General features: G+C 32.8%; 4 protein-coding genes and 1 long non-coding RNA gene across 6 annotated transcripts; 4 read left to right on the top strand and 1 right to left on the bottom strand.

Annotated features, from left to right (window-relative positions):
* The first annotated feature begins 735 nt into the window (after window positions 1-735).
* On the top strand, window positions 736-5,747 carry mRpL17 (mitochondrial ribosomal protein L17). The gene is made up of 7 exons (XM_080159126.1): window positions 736-810; window positions 1,132-1,181; window positions 1,558-1,609; window positions 3,442-3,513; window positions 4,017-4,077; window positions 4,624-4,697; window positions 4,990-5,747. The coding sequence occupies exons 1-7, from the start codon at window positions 763-765 to the stop codon at window positions 5,191-5,193; spliced, it is 561 nt and encodes a 186-aa protein (XP_080015252.1). The 5' UTR covers window positions 736-762; the 3' UTR covers window positions 5,194-5,747.
* On the bottom strand, window positions 5,517-6,616 carry LOC145317855 (uncharacterized). The gene is made up of 2 exons (XR_013879135.1): window positions 6,510-6,616; window positions 5,517-6,165 (listed from the first exon to the last, which is right to left on the bottom strand). It is a non-coding gene; the product is annotated as an uncharacterized LOC145317855 (long non-coding RNA).
* On the top strand, window positions 6,546-15,817 carry LOC145317853 (uncharacterized). Its single transcript, XM_080159125.1, has 12 exons — window positions 6,546-6,677; window positions 7,350-7,487; window positions 8,851-9,114; window positions 9,564-9,633; window positions 11,184-11,842; window positions 12,167-12,330; window positions 12,726-12,847; window positions 13,391-13,464; window positions 14,508-14,611; window positions 14,926-15,019; window positions 15,333-15,404; window positions 15,723-15,817. Exons 1-12 carry the CDS (start codon window positions 6,588-6,590, stop codon window positions 15,813-15,815), a joined length of 1,944 nt encoding a protein of 647 aa, XP_080015251.1. The 5' UTR covers window positions 6,546-6,587; the 3' UTR covers window positions 15,816-15,817.
* Window positions 15,818-21,750: 5,933 nt separating this feature from the next.
* LOC145317850 (uncharacterized) lies at window positions 21,751-25,118 on the top strand. 2 transcript variants are annotated; one of them, XM_080159123.1, is made up of 5 exons: window positions 21,751-21,823; window positions 23,403-23,508; window positions 23,815-23,926; window positions 24,165-24,224; window positions 24,673-25,118. In XM_080159123.1, the coding sequence occupies exons 3-5, from the start codon at window positions 23,856-23,858 to the stop codon at window positions 25,115-25,117; spliced, it is 576 nt and encodes a 191-aa protein (XP_080015249.1). In that variant the 5' UTR covers window positions 21,751-21,823; window positions 23,403-23,508; window positions 23,815-23,855; the 3' UTR covers window position 25,118. The 2 variants fall into 2 exon arrangements, 1 of the variants encoding a protein (XP_080015249.1); XR_013879133.1 differs by lacking the exons at window positions 23,815-23,926; window positions 24,165-24,224; window positions 24,673-25,118 and adding an exon at window positions 22,900-22,909 and having other exon boundaries at window positions 23,403-23,781.
* Window positions 25,119-25,825: 707 nt separating this feature from the next.
* Window positions 25,826-27,737, top strand: mRpS21 (mitochondrial ribosomal protein S21). Its single transcript, XM_080159124.1, has 4 exons — window positions 25,826-25,956; window positions 26,285-26,327; window positions 26,541-26,618; window positions 26,941-27,737. The coding sequence occupies exons 1-4, from the start codon at window positions 25,826-25,828 to the stop codon at window positions 27,055-27,057; spliced, it is 369 nt and encodes a 122-aa protein (XP_080015250.1). The 3' UTR covers window positions 27,058-27,737.
* The last annotated feature ends 184 nt before the right edge of the window (window positions 27,738-27,921 follow it).

Raw genomic sequence — 27,921 nt, 5'->3', positions numbered from 1 at the left:
ATTATATAATTATAAATTTGATTCGCCCCTACCATCTAGGGGATTTCTAAAGGGAAAATCCTAAAACAATCCAAAGACTTGAATTTAGGTATAAAGTGGCCTAATATCTTCGTGTTTTATTTGTAATTAATGTGAATCTTTCCTAAAAAGGAGATCTCAATCGGTTTAGAGATAATTAGTTATACCTTAACGGACAGAATATCTTGTTATTTTGTACAATATATCAAATCTACACTAGATTTTGAAGAAAAATACGTTTAGCTTGTCATAAACAATCCATTGCTTTTCATGCAAACTAGCTTAAGATTAAGCTCTAAAACATGCGCGCTGTATTTTATTTTTTCAAAATCTTTTTTTATACCTACAATTTAATAATTAACGTTAAATTCCAAGAATATATACATGTAGGGAGAAACCTTGGGACATTGGGCTGTTTATTAAACTAGTCCCTAAAGTATAATTGTATCGTTTTATTTATTATTCGTTGGCTCAACAAATTTGGGGACTTTTTATTGAATTTTAACTATTTAGTACAATAAGTCTAGTGTCTAAACGTTTTAACTTTTAACCACTAATTTTAGTCTACAAAAGAGGTGATTTTGTGTATCATCATTGGAGATACACATCAATTTATCGACTATTGTATAATCCTTTTAGATCCATGTGATAATGTAGATAAAGAGTTTTGTAAAGCCGTACCTATCATCAAAATTAATAAAATATTTCTTCGTGTGTTTCAGGAAATTCATTAAAGAATTAAAAATGAATCAAGCAGAGGTTGGCAAGCTGATAAACCAAATGAGGTTTAAGGTAATGGATAAAGAATATATGTGAATATTATGACAGGGGGAAAATTGTCGTCATTTTTAATTGCTAACATGGACATCACTTATTGGTCAGTTCTTTAATTCAGCAGGAGGGACAGGTATGGGTTAAAGGAATAATTGGGGAGATAAGGTTGTTTTTTTTTTAAGTTAGCTACAAGTTTCACTTTTTTAAAGTACATGATAATCTGAGGTGGATTCTTAAAAAAAAACTATTAGCGAGCCTCACTGATTTTAGTGAGCCAGAAAGTTTTTTAAGAATCCATCTATGGTGTAAGATCCAAATAATAATAAATCAATTTTTAAGGTTCAACCCAAGGCCTGGAAGCTCAGAGACAGTTCAAATCTTAATCAAGGAAATTATTTTGTTTTAATACAGTCAATTTTTATTTATTGATTTTATCAACTAACTAATTATAAAAAAAATGTATTGCCTATTTGTAATATTTATCCACTTCTGAATTGATTCCATTCTAGTTTGGGGAGCTTTAACACTGCGAGGCTCATTTCATACACGTCCAAGTGTGGGAGTAAAGGGGTGTTGATCCCCCTCAAACCTTTGAAACCCTTCATTTCCCTGGCTCATTTAACTCCCAACCTAAACTTGAAAAGGTTAAGTTTCGTCAAAAAGTTTAATTTGTGGTCCTTTACATTAATTGGTTCATTTCTGGTTTTATTATACTTTACTTACATTTAAAAAATTGAAAATTTATAAACAAATGATTTTAACAGGTCTACGTGGACGCCTATTAACAACAAGAAAAACAGTTACAGAATTAATTCAGGCACAATACATTTCAAAATTTTAAAAATACATTATTTTTATTAAAGAAAGGTTTAATATTTATGGCATAAATTGAGATGACATCGCAGGGGCGTCCAAGCTTTTTTTTTTGGGGGGGGTAAAAAATTTTAGGGGGGGGGTAATTCGTGTTTGGGGGGGGTAAAATGGCGCGCGAAGCGCGCCGAAATTTTTTTTTACCCCCCCCAAAATTTTTACCCCGGGGGTAAAATTTGATTGGGGGGGGTAATTACCCCCCCCAAACTAATTTACCCCGGGGGTAAAATTTTTGGGGGGGGTAATTACCCCCCCCAAACTAATTTACCCCGGGGGTAAAGTTTTTGGGGGGGGTAATTTAATTATGCAAAAAAAGCACCTACCTAATCTATTAAGTTAATAAGTACTATCCTATAACATAAAGTAGTAAGTAAGGTTTATTTGACTATAGCTTCAGATTTCATTACTTTTAATACTGAGTTCTCCTTTTTAGGAAAGCTTCACATAGATCCCATGATGGTTCCACACTATTATAGGTCAATCCTTTGAGTGGTTTTAGGCTATTTTTCTCCTCCCTTTTTACCCTTTAGAAAACACGAGTTCTTAGATGCTAAGGGTGCCACTACTATTCAAATATATAGTAGTATCTCATTCTTTAGAACATAAAAATACAATAATTAACTCACTAACCAATTAACTAATATGATTATACTTTAAAGTGAAGCGTCTTATAGGTCCTGGTAAGTTTTATAACTAGTTTTGAGACACCCTGACATCCTCCCAAAAGAAATCGCCTATAGAAATTCTTTTTCATTATTTAATGAAATATTTAATTTAGTTAGGTATCTATTTTATGGAATCTTCAGTGCTTTACAATTACATCATAGATCCCCGGGATGGTTTTAGCCCTTATAAAGGCCCAAGCAAATAAAACATGATAAAACTATTAAATTTTTTGTTATCATGGTTAAGAACTGTTTTAACTGGTTGGACTATATTGGGGTATAGTCCCTTTTGTGGCAACGCTCTTTAAGGGGCGTTTCTTCGTTTTTTTCACACAAGCTTCTCTCCTATTTCTAGCCCCTGCGGAGGGCCAATTGCTTAACCATGTGGGGCAATCACCTAAACCAATATAACCTATCCTAAAATAAACTATCAAAAGCCATTTAGGATATACTTTTCATTAACTATTAGGAGACCAAACGAGGCACATAAAATATATTACATCTCAAGGCTCGAGTCACACTGACTTTTTTTTAGGGGGGGGGGGGCGGGGATTACTCACTCCCCCCCCCAAAAAAAAAATTTCAGTAAAATTTTTTTTAAGAACATTCAATTTGGGGGGGGTAAATACGCCCCCCCAAAATTTTTTTTTAAAGAACATTTATTTTGGGGGGGGTATTGTTCACAAAATTTTGGGGGTGCCTACGGCACCCCCAAAATCGTTTGGGGGTGCCAAATGGCCCATTACCCCCCCCCTTGGACGCCTATGTGACATCGCTCAGTATCCGTGCTTAAGAATATATAGGTATATATATATTTTATTGGATCTAGTGCAGTTCATGGTAAAATGTAATTATTATTTTCAAAAATCTAAGAATTTGAAAGGCTTCTAACGGCCAAACGCTTAAACGTATAGATTATGCTCACATGGGGTTCATAGATTTTTGGAGATAATCATTACATTTTACTTGATCCATTTAATTTGATACTTCACAGTCACACGCCTTATAAATGAAAAACTATTTGATTTAAATTCCTGTTTCATGTAAAAATAAACAAAAGAAATATATAGGTATATTTTTTTTTATTTTGAAATGTATTGATTTTATTTTGTAGAATGAAAGATTAGAATTATCTTATCCCCGTGGTATTGTAGCTAGAGAGTATACTGAAAGACTTATTCAGGAAAACATTTGATATTATTTGTTTTTAGTGCATTAAAGTAAAAGAATTGAGGGGGCATAGGCCATATGTAACGCTATCTACGGGGTAGGGACACTGTGCCGACTTTTTTTTGGGTCTTTAAGTTATTAGCATCGGAAATATAAACACAGTTAAGTCGCCACAAAAGAACACAAAGCAATTTGCTAAAAGACGAAAAAGGTTCCCACCACTTGGGTCAGGTAGTTGTTTGGGTTATTCATTTATTTTAAGTGCTAGGATAACATGTTATGTCTTCCAGATACGATTAACATTAAATATTTAGGTACCTAGGAATAGGGCCATCAAATAAAAAAAATACTGAAACTTTCCGCCTTTTTTAAAATAAGATATTAGATTAAACTTTCTTCCAACACTGTTTAAGATACCTAATTAGAGCATTTTATTGACTCATTGAAAGCTCATTATATTATAGGTATCTAAAATAAATAAGAAGTAAATAAAAAGGTTATTAATGTTTTCCATAGGAAGCAGTAGCTCATGGTGATAAACATAAACCAACCATGGAACTGGCTGACTGGTGGCTGAAAGGCATTCTTTTATACTCAAATTTTTTATTTTAATTTTGATACCCTTGATTACAAAATTTTTGAAAATCTTACCATAATCACCAAAGATATGGGGAAAAATGTGAAAAACATAGAAATAACCAAAAACCTGCTTGAAAGCAGTCCGACCGTCATGAATGTCTTGAAGGTGTTTATGGGTCCTATTGATGGGAATGTTGTCAAAAAGTTTCAGACTTCTATCTTTTATAAGAACCGAGAAAATAATAATAAAGTTATATACCTATCAAAAGTAGTTAGGTTTTTTAGTCTAATGCTTAAGATTTCAATAAATACAGAACTGATTAAGTTTTCTCTTTTAGGAAAGTATCACAAAGGTCTCGGAATGGGTGTTAGGTCATTTAACATTTAGATTATAGCCTTGGGATGGTTTTAGGCTATTTTTCTGCCAACTTCTTATCCCTTTGAAGACCGAGTCCGTAGAAGTTTGGGGTGCATCCGCTAGTAGCTAAAAAATCATAGGATTCAGTTCAATAAAAAACGATGACAATAAAAGCATGAAATTTTGTAGATAAATCCCTGGTACACAAATTGTTTAAAGTTCTAGTTCCAAGATTTAAAGATTTTGATTCTTCTTACACAAGGAACGTGCAAGTGCATAGGCTTTAATTTGAATTTGATGAAGTCAATGGATGTAGAATATACGTGGATATTATGACAGGGGGAAAATTATCATCAATTTAGCTTGCCAAAAGGAAACTCATTTATTGGTCAGTTCGGTCATCCAGTATGAGGGGAGGGGATGGGGCTGCTTTTAACCACCTGCGTGTATCACTTTATTAGAAAACTTAAAAATCTGGTGCAAGTTCCAAGTAATAATACATCCATTCCTAAATAAAAATAAATTAAAACTTACACTTTGCATAAAAAAATAAGGTTTTTCCATGGTCCATTTATCCAACAATTAGAAGATCCATTTAGTCGTCCCAGAGTGATTGTTGAGTTGAAAGGTCATCCTTTTCCTCCATTGTCCTACAGCAACACCGAGGTGAACCGCGGCCTGATCAGCAACGTGCTGCTGGCCGAGGCCAGGCGGGAGGCCAGGCTTAGAGAGGAGTTCAGCAAATCACAATCATCATAGAATCAATTAAGAAATTTTTACATAAAGTGAAAAACTCAAACAAAGTGAGCTTTTTAAATATGAAGCAACTTTGATGAATATTGTGATTAATAGTGAACTTGCATTTTACATTTTTTTCCGAAAGAAAAGGTCATTTTCAGTATGGCTTCGAAACCGAATGATATCCGCTGGATTAGAACCGGTTCTTAGCCACATTGAAAGTCATGAATAGCATTGTATTACTGACAATTTTCCACGAATATTAAAATAAAAAAAATAAGATAAACATTAACAACAGTTAGTCAGGGCCTTCGAACCCTCAGGGCTAATTAAACTCGTTTCAATCTTATAATTTTTCATGTTAATATCCGCGGAAAGCTGTCTATCATATGTTGTTATGAATAACTATTACCATTAATTTAAGCATATCAACACTATTTCTTGTTTTTGAAGTTGACTATGTACTTAAGTTTCCATAGATAATTTCCCTAAATAGGTCAAAAAGAATGTACCTGGTTAAACGTACAGAATATTTTCTTAAATCAGTTAGATTCACGAATAGATTACTTTCTATTGGCAGAGCTTTTGTATCTCTTATAGATCATAACTTTGTAGGTAGGTACATGTTTTTCTGAAAATACTCTCTTATAGCTATTTTCTACGTAACAAATATATGAAAAAATAAGATACACTAAATGGTTTAATTTTGCTAGGTAGGTATGTGGCTTAGGTACAAGAATAGACAATTAATATAAGTTGCTAATTCATCTATTAAAATGGATATAGAATAACTGTATATTCTGACTTTTGTAGTCAATTATGGTTGCTAATATAGTCCTCAGTTAACGGTCAATATACTCCTCCATGTTCAGGGGAGTATCTTTCAAAATATCGAAGTATTTTTAGAAAAAGAGATTTTTCATAATAGGCCTTAAAAAAGCAACATAGTTACTAAGCTAGGTACCTATATAAAAGATGTTCATTTCATATTAGCTTTCCCACAGGGTGCCGGAGCCGTATAATTTTGATGCGGCTCCGGCTCCTACCTTAAAATTAATATATAAATTTTTTTTCATTATTGAATTTGATAAATAAAATAAATAATATAAAATATTTTGCTTTTATTTGATTAAAGCTATATAAAAGTAGAAGGATGTGTGTCTATTTGATAAGTAACAATAGTTTTTCAGTTTATTATATGGAAATAGACCGTTGCCAAATTATAATATTACTTTAAAAAATCAGTTTAGCTAGTCCGGAGCCGTTTTTAACGAAAAATACGGCTCCGGATCCGGCTCCACCAAAAATGTTGCTGCTCCCGGCTCCGGATCCAGAACACTTCCCAATACATTGTAATTTATTCGTTTATCTAACATTGAAAATACATTTAATGTGTTACGTAATTTCAGATCAGTATGGAGGGCGAGGTGTCCGAACTGGAGACCTTAGACTCGGAACTGGTCATGTCCTTCTATGATCAATATCATACAGAGGACCTTAGTAAGGTCAGTTGTTTTGTGGCCTTATGATAAAAAACCTAAATTACTCGCATCATACATAGCACAGCAGCAATTGGTACCATTATATTAAATACTAGCGGCTACGCCCCTAGAGGCCTCTAGTGGCACTTTAAATGTTGTTGTTTGTTAAAGTTAATTTTTTATGTACGATACCACCTAATTTGACGTTGAAGTCTCCTCTAAATTTGAAAATTTTTTGATTTTTTTGTCATTTCTCTTGGGAGGGTGGTGGTACCCTCCCCCAAAATAGTTATAAACCTTCCCGGGACTTATGAGAAGCTACCCTGTTAAGGAGAACCCGATCGGTTCAGCGGTTAGTGAGATCCTTCGGTACAGACACACAGACAGACACACAGACATCCTGTTACTTTAGTATAAGGATTAAAGATTATTACTCTTTACAATGGGCTGTTAATTACACTAGTCCCTAAAGTTTTACTACAACGTTTTCGTATTCATTAGGCTTAACAACTTTGGGGACTTTAACTGAATTTTGATTGGCTGATTTATTTAGTTGAGTGTCCATACGCTCCAACAACTAATTGTAATCTACAGGAGGGGTAATTTTGTGTATCATATAGGATGTATATCAATTTATCGGACATTGTCTTATCCCTTCAGATCCCTGATAGTGATAACAAATAAATATTTGTGTAGGTGTATGAAGACCTGTCAGACAAACTGGATTACACCGGAGTTGTTGATCTCAAAACCAGTCCACTTTCCTCCTCACTCTCCATTGATCTGAACGGTAGTCCGCCCAGCTCCGCTGGCGTCGGTCAAGCAGGCAGTCAGGTACTTTTTTTTCCAGCATGACTTCAAAAACGATTAATATCCGGTAGATAAGAACCGGTTCTCAGCCACACTAAAAAAATCATGTCGTATTATGTCCTGTTTTACGAATATTAAAAATAAAATTATAGAATTCATAATACCTATTAAAACCAGTTTTGTTAGTCCGGTCTTTCGTCTTCTCGGGGCTTACAAAACTGGTTTTAATCTTTTTGTACACAAGCCCACAAAACCATGGAATGGACATAACGGACAAAGTAAGTTCAGGGATAAGGGATAGGAAACCTGGCCATTAATTAGGTCCCGGCCTAGATTCTAAAGGGATATTGCAACTATTACAAATTCCTATCAAACTGGCGGACGCTCCCAAGTAGCTATCGCTCTAAACCAATAAGAATCGGCCTGTTTTTAACAACCAATCACCAATTGGCGGTAATTTTAGAAGCAGACAATTCTAGAAAAAATAATGATTTCGTCTGCTACTAAAAAATAAATATAAATGGTGTTAGATCACATTAGCTTAATTATTAAATCTGCTTAGAGTTAAACATTAAAAAAGGGCCATATAGAAAAAAACAAAAATAACGGGATTATTTTTTGGAAAGAAGGTAGCTACGAATTTTCATTTGGTAGTTTATAAATTAGATGTTGTATTTTGAATTTTAAAAATTTAATACGGAATTGATACAACACCTTAATCCTAATATATGTACAATACAACACAGTACAAATATATCACTACATAATAGTATCCAAAGAACTTGATAGAATGTTACCCAAGTGCATATTAATTTATTTATTTTGAATTTTAATTAGCAATGAAATTTTCAAATATAATTTTTACTCATTAATAAAAATGCAAATAATACAAACTAAAATCTGTCTGAGGGAAACCCAACGATAGCTTTCTGACAGTTCAAATTACCAAAGTAAAAGATAAAAAAATTTTGGGAGAGAAAAAACTTCATTTTAACAAAAGCCATTAATATATAGGTTTATAAAAAGTTATGTTTTTTACTTTAAACTAGCTACCTGAATTTGATTCTATACTTTATCTACACACACACACACAGCTTTTTCATTAGCGTTTTATACGAACCACTGCGCTATCCCAAAACTGGTTTATTAGGCTAGAAATAGGCCTAGGCTTGAAATAGGCCTGAAATAATATTTTCCTACGTTTCCCATCCCTTATCCCTGAGTAAGTTATAGAGCAGATATTCAGTTCTCATAACATTGAAATACAGAGAAAAAAAACAAAAAAAGAAAATCACGAAACCTTTAGAAAATAAGGTTTATATCTTTTACGACCGACTAACAGACGAACAAAGCAATGTGTAGAGTTTTTAAAGAATGTCTGTTGTAGGTTTGGAATCTGCCTGACCTATTGGTTGGTCTAGACTCTCTCCAGAGGTTACCCTCCGGGGCCTCTCCGATCTCGGATGATCTGTCTCCCGTTTCATCCATCAGCTCCGGCGGCGCGTCGGTGTGCGGACTCGGCGGCGGCAATACGGCGGCCTCGTCAACCGGCGGCATGGCGACGCCGGTCAGTCTGGTTCCCTCCACGCAGTCCATCCTGGATTCTTATAACAATATTCTCAATACTTCACCCACACTTGAGCTTTGTAAAGTAAGTTTTATCCTATATTATAAAGTAACAGGATCTTTGTCTCTGTGTGTACCGATGGAACTATATTTTGTTTACATAAAATGAAGAACTATATCGGTTCAGTAGTTGTTGAAATCTTAAGTTACAGAGAAAACAATCTTAATCCATATATAAAAGTAACAGAATGTCAGCGTGTCTATACCAAAGGATCTTGCTAACCGCTGGACCGTTATGGTTCGACTCAATAGTGATAATTCTGATATGTCCTATTAAAATAACTATTTTTGGGAAGTAAATCACCTCTTTTTCTTTTTAAAATATAATTTAAAAGTGGTGTGGCTTCTTCCCCCCCCCCCCCCTTCAGGGCTAACAACTGGTTTTAATCTTATGATTTTTATTTTAATATCAGCGGAAAGCTGTAGCTGTCTATAATACTATGCGAAAAATATCTATTTTTATTCTTTTTTTAGAGTAGCATAAGTGATTTCAAAACAATAAACATGGAAAATTACAGACATAGCACAGATTCTTTATTAGAAGGTAATATTTTATTCTGAGGACACAAAAGAATTTTTGTCTGTCTGTCTGATACACTAATGATTATAGAATTACTGCCTACATAACTCTTTTCACTTTATTTTCTTAGTTTTTAAACTAAAGAATATTTTTATACAAAAAAAATACTAGGGTAAAGCGGGGCGAACTCTGTGTTTTTTTCGGTTTTTTGAACCTGCAAATCGTAAAAATTATTTTTTTTAAATGGGACCAAGACCAGTAGAAAGATCTCGGAAAAGTCGATCAGGTCCTAAAAGGACGTAAACCTAGGACTTTGGGAAGTTTGTCAAAATTGATCTCTAAAACGGCACCGACTTCGCCCCGCCTTGAGACGAAGTCGGTAGGGCATTTTCAAGCTTCGAAAAATCGATGACGTATTGATTTTATTACAGCATGCCCAAAAGGTAAAAGTTGCTAAATGTAATAAAGAGTATGCACAAAAAATTTTATTAAGATAGGTCAATTTTTTCTACCAAAAAAAATAATTTTTCCGAAGTACGCGAAATTTGACTTTTTTTTCGAAAATTTTTTTGATAAAAAACATAAAAATACTACCTACTAGAAAAAATAACTTTTTATGACTTTAAAGGCCTGATCCTTAAAATTCAGGCAATTTTGAATAGATTTGGCCAAAAAAAAATTAGTTCTATTAGCAAAATTTCCTAAAAAAATCAAGTTGAAAAAAAGAGAAAAGTTTGGCAAAATCTGTGGTCGATTTTCCAGCTTCAAAAAACCTATGACATATTGATTTAATTACAGCATGCTCTAAAGGTTAAAGTTGCTAAATGTAATAAAGAGCATTCACAAAAAAAATTATGAAGATCGGACAATTTTTTCTACAAAAAAAAATAAATTTTTTCTAAGTACGAGAAATTTGACTTTTTTTCTCGAAAATTTCACTTTTTTATATAAAATTGAAAAAGTTAGTATAAAAAGTGAAAAAACCGAATTCGCCCCGCTTCACTTTTAGTCGATTTAAGAAAAAACTATACAAGCTTTTTTAAAGTTTTAAACGGAAATGGATAGCCTATTAGATTCTTAATAAGTCCCCTGAAGACGTCTAAGCTCTAGCTCTTACCAGTTTTTGTCCAACTTACCGTTTTTCCGACCGAAGCAAAAAAATCGAAAAAAAAATTTTTTGTCGTCCGACTTTAATACCCAATAAGTACCCTAAAAATTCATCTCACAAAAATTTCATTTTATATTTTTTTGTAGGCAATTTAATAAGGAACAAATTTGATTTTATGTTTTTTTCTGTCAGTCGATTAGAACATGGAGAAAAATGTCATTTAATGAAGGTGGTCAAAAAAATACCGACTTCACCTCAAAACCGAGATCGCCCCGCTTTACCCTACCTAATTTTATGCAAATTGCCAAAATTTCAGTAAAAATTTTCATTTACATATTAAATGTCAGTTTTATATTGATTGACCATTTTTATGCATTTTTAACTACAGTGAATTTTAGAAAACTGTATACCTAGTTTTTTTAATATACAAGAATCACTATAGAACATTCCATTTTTTTCTTTATAGGTTTATGTTCGTTTACTTCCTTACCGCCACCACCGACTCTAATAAAAAATGAACCTATCCTAAACAACAACAATGACAACAACAACAGCCACGCCCTCTCAACTTCCCCATTCTCTTTACTGGGGCCCTCATCCTCCCCACCCCCCTTGTCACAACATGCCTTGGGGCCTTCCTCCTCCCCCGTTTCCCATCACCACAACCCGTACCAGAGTCACGTGTCCCTGTCCGGGGCCAGCCTACAGCTGCCACTACAACAACAACATCACCTCACAACTTCCATCACAACCACCCACAACCATCACAACAACAGCCTAAGTACCGGTGGTGGTAGCCTGGTGGATGATCTTGACTTTGAGATCTCACCCTTTGAGCTGACACTGAAAAGTGAGCCCGGTCTGTCTTCCTTGCTGACAACTGTTGTCAGCAGCAGTAGCAACAGCTTGAACAACAATAATAATATGATCTGTATTAGTAGCAGCAATAATAATAATAATAATACCATCAGTAGCATTGTCAATACTATTGTCAGCAGTCATAGCAATAATAATAATAACAATAATACAATGCTGACAGTATCAGCCCATCATCCATCAGCTGCCACGCTGCTGAGTGGAGGTGCTGTTCATTCGTTGACTATGCCCACAGCTGTTTCTATCCAGGCACAAAAAATTAAATGATTATATTTTGTCCAGTGAGGCTTTGAAATGATTAATATTTTCTGGATTAGAACCGGCTTTGAGTTGTACTAAAAAATCATGTATAGCATCGTATTATATTATGTTTCTACGAATAAAAAAATGTACTATAGCAAGATTAAAACCAGTTTTTTTTTAGCTCGTGCCTTTGGCATCTCGTGGCTAAAAAACTGGTTTTAATCTTATCCTTCTCTGATGTTTTTTTTCTAGCGCCTAGATTATTATGTGTAGGTACTAATTTTGATTAGTTTTAAAAAGAAACGAAATATTTGATTTTGTTGTGCTTAGAACCTGTGCAATTTTCCCAGCCTAGCACATCTCTCCACCCTGGATATTTTGAATACAGTCAACAGTGCCGCGGCTGTAGCAGCTGCTCAGCAGCAGCAGCATGCAGCTGTTGGCAGTCTCAATGGAAGTACCAAGTTGTGTAACGAGTCTAGAAATACAATCAGGAAAGCATGAAATAACAATTTAATAAGATATTACTAAGATATATTACTAAGATTAGTTAGTAATAAGATATTATTTATTAAGTAAATTTATTCATGAGAATCTATTAACAATCCTTATATTAAAGGTTACGACAACCCTATCAAGAGAAATTGTCACTAGAAAAAAAAGACTCCTCCCTCCCTTAGGGCCTCTAGGGGCGTATTGAATAATGCTCTATGGAATAATACACGGCAACGTTGTTGAAAAGAGACTATCCAAAGAAAAACACCCAGCTCAATAGTAGGAGTATATTTCGATAAGTTACATCTTATCCTTATCAACCTTCTTTATTAAAGTTCTTTACTGTACAAAAGTTTGTTTGAAAAATAATGCTTTATTCATGTTATGTCTCTAGTGGGTTGGGTACTCTTGATCCTATGATAGCTCAACACTGTACCTTGTTACCACCAGAAATAGTTGCTGAACAGTCAGTCCTGCTACCAGCCTCACTTAGGAATGCCAATATAGTTGCCACAGGTAAGCTCAACACTGTACCTTGTTACCACCAGAAATAGTTGCTGAATAGTCAGTCCTGCTACCAGCATCACTTAGGAATGCCAATATTGTTGCCACAGGTAAGCTCAACACTGTACCTTGTTACCACCAGAAATAGTTGCTGAACAGTCAGTCCTGCTACCAGCCTCACTTAGGAATGCCAATATTGTTGCCACAGGTAAAGTTTTATGATAACTGTTTCTTATTCGTTGGCTCAACAACTTTATGGGGTTGTATTGTATTTTGGTTGGTTCATATAGTTAAGTTGAGTGCCCAAAGTAATAAACAAAAAACTACTCCCTAGGGGGAAAGGTTTTGTGCTCGACTATTCACTTTAAGGAGAACCACCAGAATTCAAATTATCTCTTTAAAACATAGACGGGATACTTTTATCTTAGATGTTTAGAAATAGTTTCAAGTCAATTTTGTAAATAAAATTTGTTTTGTAACTTCTCAGTTTGATTTACCTAGGTAGTGGATTATAGTTATTTTTATTTGTTAAAACGATTTTTTTTATTTTTCTAGTTGATGACATAACAGATCATCCCATATCAGAAGGAGCATCACAAACATTTCTTCTACAAGATGCCTTGAAAGAGGTAAGCTTTATAGTTGTAATTTACAGAAGGGGTAATTTTGTGTATCATCATTGGGGATGTACATTAATTTATCGGCTATTGTCTTATTCCTTTAGATTCCCCCAATTTCGTTGTGATTATGAGTTGCATTAAACCCTAGGGTGGGTCGATTTTGGACACTTTTTTTCTGAGACCAAAGCGGGGATATGCAAATGATTTTTAAGAGTATAATACACCTCTGGATGATTTAAAATTTATCTTAAGTCTTAAAACCGCTGACGACCAGACATTCAATTGTAAAGCTATTAGTCAATGGGAGTCAAAAATTTATTGAATCAGAACTATGGCTTCATGGTTCTCCCAGAAAAGGGCCTTGAGGAGTAGAATCAGGAACTTTTGACCGTTTCATAAAATCTCGTTCCTAGCCTGAGAAAATCTCAAAAAATCTCAAAAAATTGGACAATTCTTAATAAACCTTAAAAAATGGTGGTTTTTAGTCATTTCTAAGGCTAGGAACGAGATATTTTGAAACGGACAAAACCTGATTCTACTCCTCAAGGCCTTTTCTGGGAGCACCATGAAGCCAAAGTTGTGATTAAATAATTTTTTTACTCTCATTGACAAATAGCTATACAATTGTATGTTTAGTCGTTAGTAAAAGGTTGGTAAAAAAAAGGGTAATGAAGCAAAATATGACTTTGACTGACTTATAGTCGGAAATTCATAATATAACTGGGGAAATGCACAAAAATATTTAGCCCTCTAGCTCTAATAGGAACTGAGATAATAAGTGGAAAGGACTTGAATGTCGTCTTTGCATATTTTTTATTATTGAAATACACTTAAGTGGTCGCATTCTAAATGTCATATTTTTTAAATTCTTTTTCGGTCAGAAAGGGGGGAGGGGGTAATGCAACCATCTCGTAATCAGTGAGCAAATGGCACTTAGAATTCGAATTTCCATCTGAAATTTTGCATGAGTAATCCTTGGTAGGTCTATTTTACCTAAATCGAACAAAAAGTTGGAAAAGTAACGGCTGGTGTAACATCCAAGTAATTTATAGGAGGAGGAGGAGTGTATAGAGAAGCCAGTAGAAGTAGAAACTAACCCAACATACAAACGCTGCCATCTGTGCGTTAGAATTTTCTCAACTAAAGCGAATCTCAGGTATTTCAATTGCTTTGCCTCTAGCCTCTAAAAAAATAGCCTATAACCAACCCAAGATATTTATAAAGTTTTCTTGCAAAGTATTGTTTATTCGGATTAACAATTTCTGAGATATTTTGCATCAGATAAAAAATAACTTGTAGGACAACTTAAATGTTTGTAGGGTTACGGCAAGTTAACACGCAGGAGTTATGCATAGCACAAATCTACCCCTCCCGCTATTGAAATATGGGAGAGTTTTAGTGCTCGACCGGTATTTTGAGGGAAAAGCACCAAAGTAAATAGGTACCCAAAGTGCTAATTTGTATTTTTAGTTCCCACATCCGCCATGTCCACCTGGGGGAGACAAAACACAGCCGGGTCAAGAGCATCCCCTGTCCACACTGCCATAAAATGTTTTCAAGAAAGGTAAGTCACCCACCAGGGGGAAGGAGGGGGACATTGGCCTGTTTATAGTCCCCCACAGTTTTATAATAACGTTTTTCTTTTCGTTAGCTTAACAACTTTGGGGACTTTTGTTTAATTTTGATTGGTAGGTTCATTTAGTTGAGTGTCCAAACGTTGCAACCACTAATTGTAATCTACAGAAGGGGTAATTTTTGTGTCATCATTAGTGCCGTACATCATTTTATCGGCCATTGTATTATCCCTGGAAGCAAATAATAGAAATAAAATACAAGCATAATAAGAATTTATCACTAAAAATGTATATTAATATTAGGGTCATATGACAGAACATGTACGAACTGTACACGAAGGAAAGAAAAGAATATATAAAGAAGTTAATTGTCAGGTAAAAAATTTTTTTTTTAAATAGTTATTTATTGAATCGTATTATAGACAGCTTTCCGTGATATTATAATGAAAAATTTTAAGATTAAAACCATAATACCTATTAATTTTATGATTTCTATTTTATTTTTCGCAGAAATTTATCTGTAATTCGATGCTGTACATGATTTTACAGTATGGCTAAGAACCGGTTCTAATCCATCGAATGTAAATCGGTTTGAAGCCATACAGGGAAATTTTTCAGTTAATTGCTTTTAAGCATTTTTTAGCTTTAGCCTTAACACGTTTAATTGTATCTAATTTTCCATTTTATTTTCAGCATTGTGGAAAAACATTCAGACGGAAATGGGGGCTGAATATTCATATATCCTCCGCCCACGCGGATGTTGTATCGTCCTTGTTAAAGCAATAAAATACAGAATTAGCAGAGCCACCTAGCGCCTTGTTTTTGTACCATTATTATCATGTGTAGAAGTTTATAGCAATGAAGTATAAGAAATATATGAGAAAAGCATTTTTAAGGGAAAAGTTTTATGTACCTCTTTATTTCTATTGCTTTGATCAAAGACAAAAAGTAAATAGTTGCACTTGTTTTATGACAACTTTATAAATATCAAATATATTTCTTTTACTTCTTTAAATATTGTTTTTTTTTATGTATAAATGTAGAAATTTTATAGTCCCCTCTTGTAAATGTTCTAATTGACATGAATTAGAAATTAAAACTGAGTGAATTTACAAATGAAAAAGTGGGCAATAATTTACTCAAAAAAGCAATATTGCTTTATTATATATATATAAAATTAGAATTTTAATGAACTTAGATAGCATAAAAATCTTCTTTTATTGAGAAGAAATGTTTGTCATTTTTTACAACATGAATCAAAATTTGAGTTTAAACAGATTTTTTTATTTTCACTTAAAATTGTTATTTTTATTATAACATATTTTAATTTGTTAAAGAATGAAAATTATTATCTTTTTTGTTATTGTTATATGTTAAAATTAATGTTTTTATAAAAGTTAAAATTTATAAAAAATGTTAAAATGTTAGTTTACCTAATTTTTCTAGTCATATCATCATGCAATCCATGTAGAAAAGTAGTTTTAACAAATTAGTTAGTAAAATATATATTTCCAGTATGGCATCCAAACCGGTTAATATCCGCTGGATTGAAACCGGTTCTTAGCCATTCTGAAAAATAGCATCGTATTACAGACAATGCTCAAGAATATTAAGATATGAATCTTAAAATTGGTCACTAAAGTGGTTTAAATTTTAAGATTTTATTTTAATATCCGCGGAAAGCTGTCTTTAATACGATGCAATAAACAACTATTAAAGATCAGTTAGCTAGCTTTTATAATAATATATATATAGTTTAATTTATTTAAGATATTTTTATCATGTTAAACTTTTAATAGTTTAACCTATCATTCTCATTATGCTTCAGTATTTCTATTCTATTTTTGCTTTCTAGGAAATTAGTGAAAGATTTAAAATTTAATTTGTTCATAAAGGGGTAGTTTCACGAAATGTATTTGAACTTAATTTAGTGAACCGCATATTTTATCCTAGTTAAATGGTTAAACTACATTTATATGTCATATAATTGAAAGAATTTCAATTTTCTACCACGTAGTTTTTAAAATATCAAGTGAAAATCGTCTTTTTAAATTGCATATATCACAAAAAGACAATTTTCAAGTTTTGATATTTTTAAAACTACGTGGTAGAAAATTTGATTTATTTCTAATATATGCTATATAAATGTAGTTTTATCCAATAACTGGGAAAAAATATGCGGTTCACAAAATTAAGTTCAAATGCATTTCGTGAAACTACCCCCCCCCCCCCTTTAGTTTTTTTATTATTGTTGGAATTAAGAAAAAAATGCACTAATAAAAAATATTTGTCTTTATATTTCAGCCGGCTATAAAGCTATATTGCTATTTAACTTTTTATAGCTTATTTTACAATAGCATGTTGAACATATACAAAAAGAAACTAGGGTTGGGCCGGATATCCGGCCATTTTCAATATCCGGCCGGATACCAGATATTGAAACTATCCGGCCGGATATCCGGCAATATAATCTTTTATATTTTACAATAAAAATCTCTGTTTTTTTTTATCTTAAATGGCTGTAATTTTCTTATTATTGAAGCTAGAAGAAAATTTTTATTCTGAATATGTTTATCTTTATGTAAATTTTATATTAGAAATCTCAAAACATAAATTTTGGCGGTGGCAGCAGTACTTGGCAGCTGCCAGCCGCAAACCGACGGTTGGCAGGTAAACGGCAACGGATTTTATGAAATTGTAATAAGTCATGAAGATATATAAAAAAGCTTAAGTTTAAAATTTGAAATCTTCAAGTAAAAAGTTGCGGTCACAGAAACCGTTTAAATATTTCTGGAGACCTGGAGGTTCAGAACTTGCAGGATTATACCTGGAACCTGAAGTCGACTTGAACATCTATATTACATATGAGGATGTACGACTATAGGATATTTTAGTATAACATGAAATGCTTTGTTTAAGTAAAAAAATATTTTTACTTTTTACCTGAATGACCTTACCAGATTTGCTGGCATCCTGTGCCCGCCAGGAAGGAGGTATTTAAAATTTTCAACTCTTAGTTATGTTTCATACCCATATTTCGAAAGTCACTCAGTTGTAGCCCTCTACCTTTTATACACAGAAAATGGGATAGAAAAAAACAGAGGGGGGGGGGGGGCAGGCATTTAACGCCACCTCCCCGCCCATCCTCCAACCGTTAGGGGTTGATATTACATATTGAGGGTAGTAATAGTTAATTAGATTTATTTGCTATGGAGATTTAATAGTTACTTAATTTTTAAGTTTTAACCTTAATTTTATCCCTTTATATAAAGTAGTAACCTTTTTTTTTCTGTAGCGAAGGATCTCGCTAACTAATGAACCGATATGGTTCGATATGGTTCTCCTTTTTAGGTCCCAGGGTGGTTTTAGTCCGTTTAATTTTTATAAAAAAGTAGTTGTAAGGTTTTAAGTTATTTTTCTGCACTTTCATGTCCTTTCTAATATCCCTAGATACTAGGGATGCAGCCGCTAGTATAATATAAAACACCAGTTTATGAAGAATTTTTTTTGCGGGTATAGTCCCTTTCGTGGCAACGCCCCTTAAGGAGCGATTATTCGTATTTTCACAGTAGCTTTCCTCCTATTTCTAGCCCCTCGCAGGGGACTCTAACCTTGCGGGGCCAATTGCCTAGCCCTGCGGGGCAATCACCTAAACAAATATAACCTAACCTAAAATAACCTATTAAAAGCAATTTTAAAATACAACGAATCGCCCCTTAAGGTGCGTTGCTACGAAAGGGACTATATCCTTTTTTGATACTTTAATATGTAGTAATTTGGCCGGTTATCCGGTAATTTGGCCGGATAACCGGATATTTGCCGGATATCCGGCATTTGAAATAAGCCGGATATCCGGTATCCGGCCAAAAAACTATCCGGCCCAACTCTAAAAGAAACCTTAACATTTAAAGGGCGGAAAATGTAAAGGCAAAATATTTTTTTTATGTGTCATTTTCCTGAGTTTATTAGAATTAAATAAAAATTATATTGTTAAAAGTAACTATATCTAGCTGATTGATCTTATATATTTTATATTGATATAAAGGTGCCTTTTTATATAATATTAACATAAGAATAAGTTTATATAAAAACCTTAATCTACTAAATATATGACTATAGTCACCTGTGCGTGCATCCTAAAGAATCTATGTTGGTAAAATCCCTCATATCGCGTGTTGGCCACCCCAAATCCCCCCCAACCCCCTCCAACTAATTTTTCTCAGGGTGTAAGGGGAAAACGGGCTGTTAATTATATAGCCCCAAGTGTTATTAATAACGTTTTATTTTTTGTTGGCTTAACAACTTTGTTGAATTATGATTGTTTTTTTTTCATTAAGTTGAGTGTCAAAACGTTTCAATCTTCAATTTTAATCTACAGAAGGTGTAATTTTGTGTATAATCATTGGAGATGTACATCAATTTATCGGCCAATGTCTTATCCCTTTATATCCCTGCATTGCACAGTGGGGCAAAGATTAAGATTATTCAAGTTGGGATTAAGTTTGGCCCACTGTTGAATTAGGGGATTTTACCAATTTGTTTCTGCTGTCCATATAAACTCTGTGAATGATTTACCTTGACCCTTGATCTTTTTATATGTACCATTATATTATTATTGATTGATTGATTGATTCAATCTTATTGTTACAGATTGAAATACAGTTTTTTTTGGCAAAGTTTTGTTATGCCTAAGATTTTTATGAATTTTAGCAATTTTTAGGAATAAAAAAGTGTATTTTTGTTAGTATCTTTAAACATAAGAAAGTTTTTTTAATCTTTAATTATTCTGAATCTTAGATATTACAAAACTTTGCCCTATTTTTGACAAAATATGATATTAGCAATAAGAATTATAGTTACTGTTAATTGACTCTTACAATTGGCGTTGCTTGCCAAAATAATGTTATTTTAAATATAAATTTTTACTTTTGTACATGTACACAGGGAGGGAGGGGACATTTGGCTGTTTATTACACTAGTCGCCAAAGTTGCATAATAACAGCTTTGGGGACTTTAATTGAATTTTGATTGGTTAGTTTATCAAGTTGAGTGTCCAAACGTTTTAACCACTAGTTTTAATATACAGAAGGTGAACATATTTTGTGCATCATCATTTAAGACGTACATCAATTTATCGGCCAATGTCTTATCCCTTTACATACCTGATGTGTACTTTACAAATTTGAAGAAATTATGAAATAGAAAAGTTGAATAGATTATACTCATAAATAAATCTTTCTTATTTAATTTTTGCAATTTTGTCAGATAAATGATAAATTAAAAAGAGATATGTAAAAATTGTCTACTTTTGTATTCTTCATAATTCAAAACTTATGATCTCAGTTAATATTTTTTAAAGATTTATTTATGAATAAAATCTTGTTTTTACAAACTTATTACCTAAAGATTATAACAGTTACCCATCCAAAGTTTATTAAATAACAAAAAAAAATAATGATAGCAAAAATTTTAAAATTCAAATTCTAAAAATGAATCTCGTTTCAAATGTTTTATATTATAAAGTATTGAAGATCGTGCAATAATTTTATTAATTATAATTTAGATTTAAGATAGAATATTCTATAAAAACTAGTTAATATAAAAAGAATTTATGCAAAAAAGCATAAAAAATTTAGCAGCTAAAATTGAATTAAACCTGGTATAATAAATGACGTGTGTAAAGATATTAACGTTTATTGTAGTGCTTCAAGCAAATAGTGAAGCCATCTTTTTATCAATATTAGATTTTCAATGCAGTATCCGTAACTTCCAGGGAAAACGTGGGACAATGGGCTATTTAATACATTAGTCCCCAATGTTTTATAAAAAAACTGTTTTTATTCTTTTTCGTTACGACTTTGGGAACTTCGTTGATTTTTGATTGGTTGGTTGGTTTATTGGGTTGAGTGTCTGAATGTTCCAACCATTAATTGTAATTTTGTGTATCATCATTGGGGATGTACATCAATTTATCGACCATTGTCTTATCCCTTTAGATTTCTGCCATGCCCCCATCTCCATATTCAATCCCAGATAATATAATATTGATAAGAAGACAGCTGCTAGCTTATTATAACTTTCCGTGTCTTAATAATTGTAATGGTGCTAATAATAATTATTCTTTTGCTCAACTTTATGTTCACATTATAATTCCTTTTCTCGTATTCATTCGAATCCGGTGGATAGGAACCGGTTCTCATCTATACGAAAAAACTATGTCTAGCATCGTATTATATCCAGTTTTCTACGAATATAGAAATGTACAATCATAAGATTAAAACCAGTTTTTTTAGCCGGTGCCTCCGGCACCTCGGGGCTAAAAAAACTAGTTTTAATCTTATAATTGTACATTCTATATCCGCGGAAAGCCGTTTATAATACGATGCGAGAAATAACTATTCTTGCAATTTAAAGTTAAAATATCAAAATAATCTTGTAAATTATATTTTTTACAGGAATTTCAAACTATTGTTTGTAAATCAAAAAAGATGAAAATAACCCCAAAGTTTGCCAGTTACCAGTTCTTTGTATAAAAAAATAAATACCTACCCATAAAAGAAGTTACCTTAAGATTAAGTTTTGACCCTGCCTAACATAGCCTAGCCTTTAGAAGCCTTAAATTAATTTTTAAATTTTTATATTACATCAATTTATTTATCTTAAAAAGTTATTTTAGAATAAATAATTGATCCTTATACCTTTTAACAACCTTGAACCTTTCAGAATAATTTTATATTTATCAGAATGACTGCAGCTGTGAGGCGAAGTCTTATATACTCTCAAATGTTTTTCAGGTATGAAACAGTTTGTCGTTACAATGGATATAAGATATACGTGGAAATATTGACAGGGAAAAATTTGTCGTCAATTTAGCTTGCTAATATAAATATCATTTATTGGTCAGTTCGGCCATCCAGTAGGATGGGATGGGGTAAAGTAGGAGGAGGGGGGGGGGAGCAGGGCTGTGCAAAACCCGGGTTTTTTAAAAAATACCCCGGGGTCGTGAAAAATAGGGGTTTTACCCGGGTTTTAGGGGTTTTTTGGGGTATTTTGGGTTTTTATAGTTTTTATACTGTAAAAGCTTGAATAATATATTATATATAATTATATAATATGTAATAGACGATTCTTTCTATGGCGCAGCGAGTTTCATAGTATTTTCACAGTAGCTTTTTTCTTATTTCTACCCCTGCGGGGCAATCATTACCCTTTAACTAACCTAACCTATTAATAGCTACTATAAAAATACAAAGAAAACCACTGTGCCATGAAACCAATTAGGTCCATTCTTTTAATATTTAGAAACAGGCTAGGACATAAGATGAAAGTTAGCTGCTATTTACAGGAAAAACAGAAAAAATACAGAAATCTAAAGATCCTAAAACTGTACGTGCTTTTCTTGCTGGTATATCTCTTCCTGAGCCCGTGACAATGGCAAAATCAAGCACAGCAGTCTATTCCTTTGTTAAATACATGCAAGGGGTCAATGAAAAACATATTTTTTGTATAGGTATAAACAATGAAAAATAAACTTTTTTTTGAAACAATTTTACTTTTTTTAATAAAACCCCAAAAACCTAAAACCTCTTGGGTTTTTAAAGGTGGGTTAAAGGGCAAAAAACCCGGGTGGGATTTAGGGTGGGTTTTTTATCTGCCAACCCTGGGGGGGAGTCCTATCGCCATTTTAGCCAGATGCGGGTATTACTTTATTACAGTACATGAAAATATGGTGCAACATGTCAACTGTCGTTACTTTAACATATTTTAAAGGAATTGTAATCTTATAATTTGATTGCCAGAAGCTGTTATTTTTTATTAATGAAATAGTTCATTTATATTTTTCTCATTGGTTTTATCTATTTCAATGCAGCCTTTAAAAGGTAAAAATATTTTTTTTTCATTGCCAATAGTATGTTTGTCATATTACCTAAAGTTGAGGTTTAAGGTTTTTTTTGTACAGAGAGTAACTTTAGTTAGAGTAATTTTTTATAATATCTCTTAAGCTTTAAAAGTTTCTCTATAGAACGGGGTGGATTTCCTATCATCTCTAGAGGCTAGTATTTATAAACAAGGGAGAGGTAGGTTTCGGGTAAAATCCGTTAAGGTTATGTGTTATAAGTTAAAAACAGTAGTATAACGATAAAAATTTATGTTAACTTAAAAAAAAATTGTCTGTAGTTCTTTTCAATAAGAAATACACATATTTATTGAATATTATCGTTCTACTACTATTATTAAGCCTTAGAACACACACCTTTACGGATTTTATCCGAAACCTACCTCTCACATTTTTTAGAAACACATCCATTTTCTATTTATGGTATATAATATTTGCTACGTTTTTTTATTTTACATCATGAGAATATATTTTAGGTGTAAACTCTTTCGGATTGTTTACATAGAGCAGCTCAACATTCATAATTATACAACACTCGCTAAACACCCCTGCGAGGACAAACACAGAATAAATAACACAAGTTAAGGATTCATTTTCTATTCACTATTATATCTTTTTGTGAATATATTTGGGCTTTCAGATGTAATAGTTCAGTTTATCGCATCGTAGTTTAGACAGCTTTCCGTGTATAATCGAATGAAACATTATAAGATTAAAACCATTTTATTTTATATATATTTTAATATTCGTGGAAAATTGACTTTTACGATTTTTTGATATGGCTGAAAACCGGTTCTAACCCAGCGGATATTAATAGGTTTCGAAGCCATACTGGAATATATTTATTTGTTTTTAAATACTCCGTAAAGAATAGAAAATAATTAAAGTGAAGGCAAACTTGTGGGAAAATCAGAGTACCAAGTTCAGAAATGAGTGACTCAGCATCAGCCCACACACCCGCCTCATCTCCAGATAATGTTCTCAACTTCTGGTTCAAGGAATGGATAATGATATATTATTACTTTGATCTTACACCAGATTATCATTATAAAGTGACACTTGTAGCTGGCTAAAATAATGATCCTCCCCATAAACCCCCGGAACCCAATCCCCTCCCCTCCAACTGGGTGAACGAACTGATTAATTAATGATGACCATATCAGCAAAGCAACCTAAATTGACGACAATATTTACCCAGTCATAATATCCACGTATATTCTATATCCATTGTTGAAGGAGATAACTCCGAGACAATGGTTTGTCAAGGATCTTCAGTTTGATGCCCTCATTACAGACAGGAAAACATAGAAAAATCTTTTTCCGAGGTATAATTTAGGGAGGGAGGTGACATTGTGCTTTACACTAGTTTATATTAACGTTTTCTTATTCGTTGGTTTAACAACCCTGGGGACTTTTATTTGAATTTTGATTAGCTTGTTCATTACTGTGAGTGTCCAAACATTTCAACCACTAATTGTAATCTATGAGGGTTTAATTTTGTGTATCATTATTGGGGATGTACATTAATTCATAGGCCAATGTCTTATCTCTTACTTGGGTATAATTTCCCCCCCCCCCCTAAAAAAAAAATTTAAAAAATTAAATTTGAGAGAAACATAATTATGAAATATATTTTGGCGTTAGTACCTACCTAATTTCATCAATAAGGAAAACATTCTTCTGCTTGCTTTGAAAATTAAAAATTAAATACCCTATTACACGTATTTCATGTTCTTGTCGCCTTAGATTTGGTGATTTGCACAAATCTGCTGTAGCCGGAGAGTTGGAAACCTGGCGGACAACCAGCCACGGGGCCTTGGCAGAAATTATAATACTCGATCAATTCTCAAGAAATATGTATCGCGACAGTCCAGAAGCATTTGCTGCCGACCCGCAAGCCCTAGAACTAGCCAGGCTGGCTGTTGATAAAGGTCAGGATAAGGAGATCAAGGATTCAGACAAGTTGGCCTTCCTCTACATGCCCTTTATGCACAGCGAAAGCAAGGAAATGCACGAGATGGCGGTTAAACTGTTCAACCAGCCAGGGCTGGAGCAAAATTATGAGTTTGAGCTGAAACACAAGGTGATTATTGACAGGTTTGGCAGATATCCGCACAGGAACCAGGTTCTCGGCCGACAGTCAACACCAGAAGAGGAGGAATTTTTAAAAGAGAAAGGTTCATCCTTCTAAGCACTATCTGATGTCAGAGAGAGAGAGGAGACAATTGGCTGTTGATTGCACTAGTCCCCAAAGTTTTATTATAACTATTTCTTATTAGATGGCTTAACGATTTTGGGGCCTTAAGTAACTGATTGGTTGATTCATTAATTTTGATTGTTCAAACGTTTCACCAACTAAGTTTAATCTGCAGAAGGGGTGATTTTGTGTATCAGCATTGGGGATGTACATCAATTTATTGGCCATTGTCTTATCTCTTTAGACCCCTGATCTGATGTTAACATAAGCCTTAAAAGCATAATTTAGTTACAAATAAACCAAAGATTTATATGGAATCTTAATATTTTTAGCACAACAGTATTATGATATTACTCATTATTTAGTATGTTAACAATTTGTAGGCATTTGACAGAGGAAAATAATAAAATCCCAAACAGTTAGGTTTATAAAAACACATTGAATTGTGGAAAGAAAAACCTAAAGTTTATATTCAAATCTATACATATTTTTGGATCTACTTTCATAGACGTCCAAACATAAAACTACTCATTTTACCCCCCTAAAATAAAAAAAATTATTAGATAACTCCTCTCAAACCTTTGAAACCCCTCATTTTAAACAACTCAGAAAAAAAAGCTTGACTACATTACCAATTTAATGTTCCAAAATCTTCATGTCTATTCAGCATTTTAAAATTTCTATGTATTATAAGCACTATCAATGCAAAGATTTATTTATATTAGGTACCTATATATTTTTAAAAAATTATATTTAAATAAAACTGAGAAAAAAATCAAAATATTCCAGAAAAAAATGCCGTACATGAAAAGACAGCTGCAATGGATAGCAAGGTAATATAATTTACAGTATGACTTCAAAACCGATTAATAGCCGCTAGATATATTCGGTTTTCAGCCATACTGAAAATTTATGTATCGTACCGCAATGTAGCAGTTTTTTACGAATATTAAAATAAAAATCATAAAAGTAATACCAATTTTGTTAGATTTAGTATTCGGAACCTCAGGGCTAACAAAACTGGTTTTAATGTTAATTTTTTTCAATTTAATATCCGCGAAAAAATGACTAGAACCAACCTCCCCTGAGTGATTTTCTGAGTAATCTATTACACATTATTATGTTTTAGTTAAATAATTCGAATTATATTATTTTTTCCAGGACTGTTATGGTGAAAGAAAACAACGTTGAAGAGGCAATGAAGGTGAATTTTTTTAGAAACGAATGTATGTAGAATCCAGTAGGAGGGGGAGAGATAGGGTAAAGGGGGTGGATCGTTATTCTTGCCAGCTACAAGCTTCACTTTATTAGAGTAAATGATAATCTGGTTTATTTAAGATTCAAGTAATCAATACAAACATTCACTAAAATTCAAATTATTGATTATGTTGATTAAATATTTTTTTTATGTTTTAAGATATTAAATCAGATAGTATCGAGAGAAGGAATATATAAAAGATGGATGTTAACTAGATATTATGAAAAACCATGGCAGGTATGTTTAGGTTTTATGCCTTTTGGGGAAAAAGGCATCCAGTTTTCATTTCTTCCCCTGGGACTTCTAAAACGATAGTCTTCATAAAGTTAGTCCGTTCGTCCGTGAGCCCCAAGCATCTAGGGTAGGAATGGCAGTAAAAAAGACTAAGACCATCCCAAGACTCAAGTTTATGAAATAAAATTGCCTGAAACTTTCCTAAGAATTAGTGAAGCTCTCTTAGAATTGACATCTCAATCAGTTAAGTGGCTATTGATTTATCAAATAACCATACTACTCTATATGATTAGTTTAAAGCTTTTATCAAAAAATTATTTTTTAGGCACGTCAAAGAGTAAACTGGACCAAGAGCAAAGAAATTTACAATGAGGACATGAGTCAAAAAGTTCAATTTATTATGCGAAAAAATCGCAAGGATCCTTATCCAGGCACTCTCTAAAAATATTTGTTTCTTGCATATTGTTTAATATTTTGTCCATTGCTTATATTGCTCTTTTGGCTTGTTCACTTGTTTCGTAATCTTTTGAAAGCAAAATCCGACCGAAAATCAAGTTTTGGGAAGCATAATGGCATATACCAATGCATGGATATAGAATATTGCAATTAAATGATTACGAAACTTTTATTGAAAAACAAGATATTTTTAAGTTGAAAATAGTTAAAAAATACGATTTTGCTGGGGGTAAGTTAGAGTATGGCTTCAAGATCGATTAATATCCGCGGGATTAGAACCGGTTCTCAGCCATACGGAAATAATTATAACAGGCAATTTTCTATGAATATTATAATAAAAACCATAAAATTAAAACCAGTTTTGATTAGCCAGGGCCTTCGGCTCCTTGGGTCTAACAAAACTGGTTTTAAACTTATAATTTTTCAATTTTCTATCCGCAGAAAACTGTCTCTAATACGATGCTTTAAATTACTATTAATACCTATTGCTTTTTGTGCAATTATAAATAAAAAATTGTTGAGATAAAAATATAAAAATGGACAAAATATGTTTAGTTATAGAATTAGTCATGTGATATGCATTTGTTTAATTTGTTAATTTTAATAATATCATGTGCTGTGAAATATTATTAAGTATATGAATAAAGTTATTTGTATTATTCATTATTTTTTGTTGAAATTAGCAGTTGTGATCCGGTTGGGAGGGAGGGAATATTGGGCTGATTATTACACTGGTCCCAAAAGTTTTATTTTAATATTTGTTTTGTTAGTTGGCTCAACAACTTTAGGGACTACATAGAATTTTGATTGGTTGGTTCAGTAAGTTGAGTGTTCAAAAGTTTCAACTACT

Source organism: Acartia tonsa, chromosome 4, assembly GCF_053477335.1.
Source record: "Acartia tonsa isolate MP-2025a chromosome 4, ASM5347733v1, whole genome shotgun sequence".
Classification (NCBI taxonomy): Eukaryota; Metazoa; Arthropoda; class Copepoda; order Calanoida; family Acartiidae; genus Acartia; species Acartia tonsa.
Note: the sequence above shows the minus strand (reverse complement) of the source record. Positions and strands in the feature narration are given on the sequence as shown.

Bases quoted from the DNA above. Each gene is read 5' to 3' on its own strand.
- mRpL17 (XM_080159126.1), top strand. From the start codon at position 763: ATGAATCAAGCAGAGGTTGGCAAGCTGATAAACCAAATGAGGTTTAAG. The intron at 811-1,131 runs GTAATGGATAAA...TCAATTTTTAAG, and splicing joins TAAACCAAATGAGGTTTAAG to GTTCAACCCAAGGCCTGGAA. The intron at 3,514-4,016 runs AACATTTGATAT...TTTCCATAGGAA, and splicing joins CTGAAAGACTTATTCAGGAA to GCAGTAGCTCATGGTGATAA.
- LOC145317853 (XM_080159125.1), top strand. From the start codon at position 6,588: ATGGAGGGCGAGGTGTCCGAACTGGAGACCTTAGACTCGGAACTGGTC. The intron at 9,634-11,183 runs GTAATATTTTAT...TTTTCTTTATAG, and splicing joins CACAGATTCTTTATTAGAAG to GTTTATGTTCGTTTACTTCC. The intron at 12,848-13,390 runs GTAAGCTCAACA...TTATTTTTCTAG, and splicing joins TGCCAATATAGTTGCCACAG to TTGATGACATAACAGATCAT.
- LOC145317850 (XM_080159123.1), top strand. From the start codon at position 23,856: ATGAGTGACTCAGCATCAGCCCACACACCCGCCTCATCTCCAGATAAT. The intron at 23,927-24,164 runs ATGGATAATGAT...ATTGTTGAAGGA, and splicing joins CTCAACTTCTGGTTCAAGGA to GATAACTCCGAGACAATGGT. The intron at 24,225-24,672 runs GAAAACATAGAA...TTGTCGCCTTAG, and splicing joins GATGCCCTCATTACAGACAG to ATTTGGTGATTTGCACAAAT.
- mRpS21 (XM_080159124.1), top strand. From the start codon at position 25,826: ATGCAAAGATTTATTTATATTAGGTACCTATATATTTTTAAAAAATTA. The intron at 26,328-26,540 runs GTGAATTTTTTT...TTATGTTTTAAG, and splicing joins ACGTTGAAGAGGCAATGAAG to ATATTAAATCAGATAGTATC. The intron at 26,619-26,940 runs GTATGTTTAGGT...ATTATTTTTTAG, and splicing joins ATTATGAAAAACCATGGCAG to GCACGTCAAAGAGTAAACTG.